We start from the raw sequence: 11,373 nt of genomic DNA, 5'->3' as shown, positions 1-11,373 counted from the left end.
TTATTATTGTCACTGGAGAGTTAACTAAAATTGTCACAAAATATACAGCCAAATTGACCTTAGAAACTGGCTCTTTAAATTTAGGTATCGAACCACTAAGTCAAGATGGATTTTTTATTCGTCTAGTCTCGAGACGGTATTATAAATTTAAATTAGACTTGAAGAGGTACACAAATGGCATAAATAAATACATCAATATCTGTTTAAGTTTAATATATTTACTTAAATAGCTGAGCGGTATTTAAAAAAAAATTGTTTAAATACTGATTAATTTTATATTTTTATTTCGCATCAAGAATGAGATTCGATACACTAAGGTCTTTTCTAATTTACCAGGGGTGTTAAAGATAACTGTTTATTGTTCCCCCAGAGAAGGATACATTAGCTAATAGCTAAGTCATATAAAATAAAAACACATGCTTCTAAAAACTATATATTCAAACTAACAGAGAAAAAGGGATGCAAAAAATGTATCTTTCCTTGTAATTGTTTGTTTTTGTAATAAGTTTACTACTGGAGGAAACAATAAAGAGTATCTATCTATCTATATTTTTTTTTTTTTTTTTTTGATGGGTTAAAATGGAATGGTAACCCCGCCTGCGCTAACGAGATACGCTGACGGTGCACCAGTAAAGGGTGATAGATGAGAATGAAAACTGACCAGTTAGCCCATCATGATGAATTCATCAGGAATTAACCATGATAGTTTAAACGTGAAGATGGAGTGGTAACCCTGCCTGCGCTATCGGTATACGCTGGCGGGATACCAGTGAAGGGTGACAGGTGAGGATAAAAACAGGTCAGTTGGTCCACAGTATCCAATTGAATAAGAATTGACTACTATGGTTTCCAGTGGAAACCGAGTGAAGGTCGTACTGATAGGGGTATTGCTAGCAATGGGACTTTTATTCTCATTACTAACAATCTCTCCTCCCCCTCCGTGGCCAGTAGTTGCCACGCTTGACAACCGCAGTTAGACTTTTAGTGATGTTTTAAGAGGGACGCTGCTGCCCATCCCTCGACTACATGTCAATATATTGAGTAGAATCCAAATAAGTAATCAGCATTCTTTCTAAGAGCATAACTGAATATGATTATCATAGAAACTTCTTCAAACGACGAGTAATCAAGAGCTTCCCATGCTTATGGTTTAATAACACAATCGTTTAGGTAAACTCTGGTAATTTAGTGTCTTCTCGACATTTCGACCAGGTTACACCATCCGTGGTCACGCGTAGATTGATCTAGCACTATCATGCCTCCATTTCTGAGGCAGAAGTTTTTTTCGTCTACCCGCTCATTGTGGGGGAAAAGGGATTGTTAGAAATGGAGATTGACACCCCTATTGTTAGCAATTTACCCTATTAGGTCGACCTCCACGTTGTTCCCCCTGAAACCATCGTGAACAATTCTTGTTGATTTCGTCACGATAGGCTAACTGACTTGCTTCATCCTCATCTATCATCCTTCACTGGTGCCCCGTCGGTGTATACCGATAGCGCGGGTAGGGTTACCATTCCATTATCACCTATTAAAAAAAAATACCCGCTCATTGTCCCAGATCATAGTTTATCTAGATGATCCGTCTCTTTGTTAACTATAAACAATGCAACGCGATAGTTTCAAAGTTAACATTCCCATACTAACTTGATGGCTAGATGCGCCGTGGTGGTACCTATAAGTGTTCTGACTACAAGTGAAACTAATTCACTGGTTTTCTAACCGTGAAAGTGAAGCCAATTGATTCTCCCTCCAATTTTTTGTTGTTTTCGACCCATATTCCCGTTCTCTGGGAAAATATTCAACTTGATTGGTATACACTCTTAAAAGAATGCTAAGCGCCACCATTAAATTTGGTATTTGGTCATCTCTAAATGAGGCATCTTCAGGCAAATTATTACATTATCCTCTCGGTACCCAAACTACCCAAACTCTTAGACATCTCTAAACCCTGACTGCGGTTGTCAATCCGCCTGCCAAGCGTGGTAACTACTGGCAAAATCCCCCCAAGGGGGAGGTTAATTATTCAGCAGTGGACAGTTAAAGGCTGATATGATGATGATATAGATGATATACAATGACTATGATTAATATACGTAACGTACTTACATTTTTTTTGTACCACTGAGGTGGCAAACAAACATACGGCCCACCTAATGGTAAGCGGTTACCGTAGCCTATGAACGCCTGCAATACCAGAGGTATTACGCGCGCGTTGCCGACCCTGAAGAAACCTCTTTACTCCCCTTTTAAAGAACCCCATGCTGTAGTCTCTTGGGAAAACCTCGGCAGGGAGCTCATTCCATAACCATAACGTAGTTGTTATAATAATATTGCAGGTGGCATTATGCGCGAGAGCTTGCGCCGGCTGGCTTCAGACGAGGGCATCAGGGAGCGGCGGGCAGGCGGAGACACGCGTCGGGTCCGCGTCGAGCTCATGGACGGAGACCACATCACCGTCGAAGTTCATGTAGGACTCTTTTTAAGTGATTTTCTAGAAGGGTGAGGATGATTACACTGCGCCCAGGAGGATCGTGGGTGCAGGGTAATCTGTGCTGTTCATATTCTTAGGCGACGATTGCCATTTTCGGCATTCTGAGTTTTATAAATATATTAGCGACCCGCCCCGGCTTCGCACGGGTGCACATTACATTCCATCACATTAGAAACCTCTAAATTTGTCAGTGTTTCTCTACAATATTATGCATGTATTATACATATACCATAAACCTTCCTCTTGAATCACTCTGTTAAAAAAAACCGCTTCAAACTCCGTTGCGTAGTTTTAAAGATTTAGGCATACTTTGTTTTATACTATTGTAATATGTAGTGTATATATATATATATATATATATATATATATATATATATATATATATATATATATATATATATATATATATATAGGGATAGAGATATAGCGATTAGTTTAACAACTAGTTAGCAAGGGTGGGCTTATCTCTAAAAGAGATCTCTTCCAGCCAACCTAATGCAGTTAGAGAGAAAATATTTAGCGGGTTAGATTACCCGTACAGGAAAGGTACAGGTAAAAATGTATACAAGGTAAATCGAATACAAATAAAATAAACATACACAATTTACAGACATACATTTTTAGTGATCGGTCAATACTTTTTTGTCTCAGCAAGTTTGTAAATTCTTAAAAGGCGGTGATCTAAATGTGAAACCAATAGCTATTATCAGGTTATTAGACGCAGTCGAGCGCGGACCGAATGCAATCGTGATAGCTCGGCGAAAACATTTCGTTGCCTCATTTTTTTTTTATTTACATCAGTTTTTTTTTACTGGATGATAATGGAACGGTAACCCCGCTTGCGCTGTTGGTATACACTGGAGGGGCACCAGTGATAGGTGAAGGTGAAGCAGGTCAGTTAGCCCATCGTGACTAATTCAATAATGAAACAATAACGATGGTTTCCAGGGGGAACCGCGAGGAGGTCGAACTGATAGGGTTTATTGCTAGCAATAGGGATGTTAATCTCCATTACTAACAATCCCTTCTTCCCTCAAACATCAGTTTTTGGACAATAGACAGTGACGGGTTTGAGAGGAAAATAGTAACCCCGACTCCGTTATCAGAATGTGTATACGCTGGTGGAGTACTAGTGAGGGTCAATAGGTGTGGATGAAGTTAGGTCTATTGGTTTATTATGATGAATTTACCAAGAATGATGATGTGTGAGAGGGGTGGAGGGGGTTGGAGGTTGACCTAATTCTGTGACGCCTATGACTTATACAACTTAGAATGGCAAACAGGCTGACGGCTCACCTGAGGTAAAGTGGTAACCGTCGCCTATAGACATGAGCAGTACCATGGACATAACAGAGTATACTGTTTCGTCCATAATACCCTCCATGCGTTGCCATTCCTGAGGACACAGGTGTTATTCCTCTATACACAGTAAATTTACACCATATCCCACCCTTCAAACCGAAACACAGCCATGCAAATACAACTGCTTCACGGTTGAAACACGAATGGGACAGAGGTACACAAGCAATCAACTTTTGTACAAAGTCTCCCTCTGGTGATTATTAAACAATTTACTTGTTATTGTTTAATTGTCCAATGAAATAGGACGTTATTTTTATTACTTTTCAATTTAAACAAAGCAACTAAAGTAATTGAGTAAACTATAATACGTCAAAGTCTTAACGACGTGAACAATTGAAGACGCAGTATTTTTTACGAAGTTAGAAACAGTTCATTAAGTCACTTACCATCAGATGAGTCGCATGCTCGTTTGCACCATGTGTAATAAAAAAATTTGCCGTTAATTGGTCATTGTTAGGCATTCCTCATAAGGGGAGATTTACCATTAGTTTCCACGCTCAGGTGTTATTTCTCTGTACCCTGTAAACTCACTGCCATATTCCACCCTTCAAACCGAAACACAGCCATGCAAACACAACTGCTTCATGGTTGAAACACGAATGGGACAGAGGTACCCAAGCAATCGACTTTTGTACTTATTGAGGGGGGTTTTGTCAATAGTTGCCACGTTTAACAGGCGGGTTGGCAACCGCAGTTAGACTTTGGTGATGTTTTATGAAGGACGCTACTGTCCATCCCTCGGCTATTAAGTTACCTTATTTACCAGTTACGACACCCACGGGAAAGTATGGTGACATGGATTTTTTTTTAATGGATGATAATGGAATGGTAACCCTGCCTGCGCTAACGGTATACACTGGCGGGGCACCAGCGAGGGATCTCAGGTGAGAATGAAAAGGCAGGTCAGTTAACCTATCGTGAATACACCTTGGGTTCAGCTCTGGGGACCACATGGAGGTCGAACTGATAGGGTTTTTTTGATGGGTGAAAATGGTATGGTAACCCCGCCTGCGCTAACGGGATACGCTGGCGGAGCACCAGTGAAAGGTGATAGATGAGAATGAATACAGGCCAGTTAGCCCATCATGATGAATTCATTAGGAATTAACCATGATAGTTTCCGGGGGAAACCGCGGGGAGGGCGACCTGGTTGGGTATATTGCTAGCAATGGGATTCTCAGTCCCCATTACTAACAATCCCTTTCCCCAAATTATTATATGGATCGAAGATCGAATTTTTATTTTTTTCAATTACAGCGTAAGGCGCGAGGGGCCGATCTGCTGGATAAAGTGTGCGACAGTTTGGACATTGTCGAGAAGGACTACTTCGGCCTCCTGTACTTGCTGAGGGGTGACCCGCGCGTCTGGGTCGACCTTGGCAGGCGACTCTCGAAAACTTTCAGGAGTGAGTATAAAAAGACAGACACTCAACCAAAAAAGAAGAAAATAGCAAATTAGCAAAGCGAATTAAAAGTAGCAAAAATGCATGCATGCAATACATTAATTATAGCAAATTTTAAATCAGACCTTTAGAAACACCAAAATTTAACTTCCTAAATTTAACCTCTTACCACAGGGTGACTTTGTACAAAAGTCGTTTGCTTGGGTATCTCTGTCCCATTCGTGTTTCTACCGTGAAGCAGTTGTGTTTGCATGGCTGTGTTTCGGTTTGAAGATCGTGAATTTACTGGGTACAGAGGAATAACACATGAGTCTTCAGGAATGGCAACGCATGGGGGGGGAGGGGGGTATCATGGGCAAAAGAAATGGGGGATACGGTATGATATTGATGATATCCGTTTATACATAGAAGAAAAAGAAAAAACCCGTCTTTAAAAAAAGCGTTCACGCTCACTTTTTACTTTATCCGAGCAGTAAGTGCTTTATATTATTCTCAATTTCGTGTATAACATAGTATATGTCATATATGTGTAAGTATATTTGTTATTCATATATATTTATTCGTTTATATATGTAATTTTAGTATGTATGTATATCAATAATTAGTAGTACCGCATTCGAGTATTCTGACACTTGCCTATGGTTGACTGGGAGAGAATGCTTTTAGCATTAAGTCCGCCATGTATCTACCTATATTTGTACTAATGAATAAATAAATAAATAATAAGACTCTCGCCTTTTTTATATAAAATAATGTTTATTTCCAATTTAATTAATTTGAGAAATATAAAATTTTCCAGATGAGCCCTGGGACGTGCGGTTTGCGGTTAAATTTTACCCCCCGGAGCCGTCAGAACTTCAGGACGATATGACCAGAAACCAACTGGTGCTTGCCGTCCGTCGAGACTTGGTTGAAGGTAACTTTGACATAATTATATAGCATATTTTTATCCGACTCAGAATGATATATATATATATATTCTTTATTGCACTTGTAAGTGACATATAAAATAATGTATTTATAAATGTTGTGAGCAAGGGTGGACTTATCTCTGACAGAGATCTCTTCCAGTCAACCCAGTACAGTAAGAAAGCATTTCGTTAGCGGGCAGCTGAAGTGCTACAACTATTAATACATAAACAAATATACAGTTAAATAAAATATTAAAATATATAATAAAATATTACATACATATATACACTATAAATACATACAATACCTACCTACTTATATAATAAATGTTAAAGTAAATGAATATACTACTTACATTAGAAATAATAATATATAAATGATAATATTTTACCAGAAGGAGACTTTGTACAAAAGTCGATTGTTTGGGTACCTCTGTCCTATTCGTGTTTCAACCGTGAAGCAGTTGTGTTTGCATAGCCCTTCAAACCGAAATACAGCCGTGTTTCGGTTTGAAGGGTGGGATATGGCGTGAATTTACTAGGTACAGAGGAATAACACCTGAGTCCTCAAGAATGGCAACGCATGGGGGGTATCATGGGCGAAACAGTATACTCTGTTATGTCCATGGTACTGCTTATGTCTATAGGCGACGGTTACCACTTTCCATGAGGTGGGTCGTCAGCTTGTTTGCCATTCTAAGTTGTACAAAAAAAACAAAACATTACAGGTAGGTAATATAGGTACACCAATATTTTAGTTATAATATGTATATATTGGTCCAGTAACGAGTAAGTTAAAAGTCTGTTATCCAAAAAATAATATTGGATAACAGACTTTAAGACCTTCCGTTAGACCGCACTCAAAGTCGGGCAGCTCGAATTATTGACGATTGGCGCCTTACTATCCGACTCGACCCACTGAAACTGCGTAGAGATGTTGCGTCTCTGTGCATCTTCTACCGAAATTATCATAGGGAGTGCTCTGACGAATTGTTCGGATTGATACCTGCTGCAGATTTTCACCACCGTACAACCCGCCACAAACTAAAGTTCCATCCCAACCATCTGGACGCATGGCGGTCTTCCACCGTGCGTTTTTCAAGGCACTTTTTTCCACGCACAACTACTCTTTGGAATCGACTTCCAGCAGCAGTATTTCCGAACCGATACGACAACATAACCTTCAAGAAAAGAGCATATTCCTTTTTAAAAGGCCGGCAGCACACCTGCAATGCCGTTGGTGTTGTGGGTGATCATGGGCGGCGGTAGTCACTTACCATCAGGTGAGCCGCATGCTCGTTTGCCCCATGTGTTGTAAAAAAAATATATTCGACAATAGATAGAATAGATCTGACCGATATGGGTGATATCGAAATGGATGTTGACCTTTTTTTCGCCAATCAATGTACAGAATAACCTAATATATAGATGGATATCGGATCGGTATTTATGTCTACAAAACAATAGATACTTATAAAATAAAAAAATAAAATTATACGAACTATTTAAAAAAAAAATATAGCCCGTACCACTCGGGATGATTTAAAGATTCTAACTATACCCTACACATATAAATCTGTTGAGGTATTTAGAAATTATGATACAACAAGGAAACCGCATACAGAAAACCTGAAAAATTTTAATCCATTTTTGGAGGGTAGTCCGTCCTATAAATAAACTTTCACACCTACAGGTCGACTGAACTGTTCCAGTATTACCTACGCACTACTGGCTTCGTACAGACTCCAAGCGGAGTTGGGAGACTACGAGCCGGGGAGGGTGTCACCGGCACTGCTCGCTGAAAGTGGACCCATACCTCTCAGGGTCTTCACACCGGACATGGAGGAGAGAGTCGAAGAACTGTACAAGAAACACAGGTAACTCTGAATGTTATCAGTTTCTTGGATCAGAGTATCAATGGTAGCCCTCAGCTCCACCCCTGCACTATCGGTGTACCTTGGCGGGCACCAGTAAGAAATGATAGGTGAGAATGAAACCAGAGGGAGACTTTGTACAAAATTCGATTGCTTGGGTACCTCTGTCTCTTATTCGTGTTTCAACCGTGAAGCAGCTGGCGTGAATTTACTAGGTACAGAGGAATAACACCTGAGTCCTCAGGAATGGCAACGCATGGGGGGTATAATGGGCGAAACAGTATACTCTGTTATGTCCACGGTACTGCTCGTGTCTATAGGCGACGGTTACCACTTTCCATCAGGTGGGCCGTCAGCTTGCTTGCCATTCTAAGTTGTATAAAAAAAAAAAAGGTTAGTTGGCCCATCATGGCAAATTTACTAGGAATCAATCATCAGTTATTCTTCAGTTATTCCCTTACAATATAATATGGGGCATTTCAAAAAACGTGCCTACAAACATTTAAAAGACCTGCAAAGCACAACCAACACCTCTCGTGCTGCAGGTGTTCATGGGCGACGGTAGCCGCTTCCCATCAGGTGGACCGTCTGCTAGTTTGCCTCCCTAACTGTAAAAAAAACAGCTTCCAGGAAAAACCGTTTAGAGGTTGACCTGATAAGATATATTGCTAGCAATGAGGTCAACAATCCAATTAACAATTCAGACTTTTTTATACAACTTAGAATGGCAAACAAGCTGACGGCCCACCTGATGGAAAGTGGTAACCGTCGCCTATAGACATGAGCAGTAGCATGCACATAACAGAGTATACTGTTTCGCCCATGATAAACCCCATGCGTTGCCATTCCTGAGGACTCAGGTGTTATTCCTCTGTACCTAGTAAATTCACGCTATATCCCACCTTCAAATAGAAACACAGCCATGCAAACACAACTGCTTCACGTGGTTGAAACACGAATGGGACAGAGGTACCTGCAATTGACTTTTGTATCAAGTCTCTTTCTGGTAAATGACTTGATTCCAACCTCGTCTGTCATATCTTACTGGTCCTCCGCCAGTGAATACCGATAGCACAGGTGAGGTATTTTAATCCCATGATATAATATTACATAATCCCGGCAGGTTATACCTATATCAGGTTTACTGATGTTCTGATGATATTTACCTGATAGTGCTGCTTCCATGATGATACATAGCTAGGATTTTCTTTTAATGGCTCTGGCGGGGTACCAGTGTCCCTCACACGATAAGTGAAGATGAAGCAGGTCAGTTAGCTGATCGTGACAAGTTCACTAATGAATCAATCACGATGGTTTCCAGGAGGAACCGCGAAGAGGTCGATCTAATAGGGTATATTTCTAGCAATAGAGTTGCTAATCTCTATTATAACTAATCCATTTTCTCCCGCGTAACTACAGATTTTTTTTTTATTTTAATGAATGATAATGGAATGGTAACCCTGCCTGCGCTAACGGTATACGCTGGCGGGGCACCAGTGAGGGAAGGTAGGTGAGGATAGAAAGGCAAGTCAGTTAGTCCATCGTGACGAATTCAACGATAAATTAGTCACGATGGTTTCCAGGGGAAACCGCATGGAGGTCGATCTAATGGGGTATACTTCTTCTTTTCCCCCCACGCTGTTAGGATTAGTTCAGAGATGCAAATTTATATATTTGTCAGGGCTAAATCCCAAAATCCACTGTCCGCAGAGGTCAAACCCCGGCGGAGGCAGAGAGTCGAACTATTTGGAGAGCGTCAAGAGATTGCCTTTATATGGTGCTGAGCTGCATTGTGCCCGGGACAGTTCCGAGGTGGACATAGTGCTAGCTGTGTCGGCTCCAGGAGTTGCTGTCCATAGAGATGGGTAAGATGTGTAAATAGCCATTTAAGGATAAAGGCTTTTTAATACTGTGACAATGGTACAGGCATATTCGCCGTGTGGTCCCGGCATACCAATTATAGGTTTTTGACGATGTTTTGAGAGGAAAGCTTCTGTTTATCGCTCGATCATAACACGTTGAGCCCGGCGCCGGTCCCTGGGGACCGGCAGCGAACTTTCCGTGTAGCCGGCGCCGGTCCCTGGGGACCGACTGACACTCAGGTACTGGTCACTCGGACACTCAGACACTCGGACACTAGACACTCAGACACTAGACACTCAGACACTAGACACTCAGACACTAGACACTCAGACACTAGACACTGGACACTCGGACACTCAGACACTCGGACACTCGGACACTAGACATCTAGACACTAGACACTCAGACACTAGACACTAGACACTCAGGTACTGGTCACTCGGACACTCAGACACTTGAACACTAGACACTCAGACACTAGACACTTGACACTCGGACACTAGACACTCGGACACTAGACACTCAGACACTGGACACTCAGACATTAGACACACTGACACTAGACACTCGGACACTAGACACTAGACACTCTGACACTAGACACTCAGACACTAGACACTCGGACACTAGACACTCGGACCCTAGACATACAGACACTAGACACTCGGACACTAGACACTCGGACACTCAGACACTAGGCACACACTCACACACTAGACACTCAGACACTAGACACTAGACACTCAGACACTAGACACTAGACACTAGACACTAGACACTAGACACTAGACACTAGACACTAGACACTAGACACTAGACACTAGACACTCGGACACTAGACACTCGGACCCTAGACATACAGACACTAGACACTCGGACACTAGACACTCGGACACTAGACACTCGGACACTAGACACTCAGGCACTAGACACTCTGACACTAGACACTCGGACACTAGACACTCAGACACTAGACACTAGACACTCAGACACTAGACACTAGACACTCAGACACTAGACACTAGACACTAGACACTAGACACTAGACACTAGACACTAGACACTAGACACTAGACACTAGACACTAGACACTAGACACTAGACACTAGACACTAGACACTAGACACTAGACACTAGACACTAGATACTAGACACTCGGACACTAGACACTAGACACTCTGTACAAAAGTTCTTCACAGACACTAGACACTCGGACACTAGACACTCGGACCCTAGACATACAGACACTAGACACTCGGACACTAGACACTCGGACACTAGACACTCAGGCACTAGACACTCTGACACTAGACACTCGGACACTAGACACTCAGACACTAGACACTAGACACTCAGACACTAGACACTAGACACTCAGACACTCAGACACTAGACACTAGACACTAGACACTAGACACTAGACACTCGGACACTAGACACTCGGACCCTAGACATACAGACACTAGA

General features: G+C 41.6%; 1 protein-coding gene across 1 annotated transcript; it reads left to right on the top strand.

Moving 5' to 3' along the window:
• The first annotated feature begins 2,332 nt into the window (after positions 1-2,332).
• LOC113511298 (band 4.1-like protein 2) lies at positions 2,333-10,005 on the top strand. Its single transcript, XM_052891916.1, is given in 6 exon segments — positions 2,333-2,470; positions 5,114-5,261; positions 6,058-6,174; positions 7,863-8,046; positions 9,754-9,784; positions 9,787-10,005. Coding segments are annotated over 6 exon segments (729 nt in total). The 5' UTR covers positions 2,333-2,347; the 3' UTR covers positions 9,913-10,005.
• The last annotated feature ends 1,368 nt before the right edge of the window (positions 10,006-11,373 follow it).

This window comes from Galleria mellonella, unplaced genomic scaffold (genome assembly GCF_026898425.1).
Source record: "Galleria mellonella isolate WM207_F2 unplaced genomic scaffold, CSIRO_AGI_GalMel_v1 utg10751, whole genome shotgun sequence".
In the NCBI taxonomy this organism is placed as follows: domain Eukaryota; kingdom Metazoa; phylum Arthropoda; class Insecta; order Lepidoptera; family Pyralidae; genus Galleria; species Galleria mellonella.
This window is presented reverse-complemented; position numbering and strand designations above follow the sequence as displayed.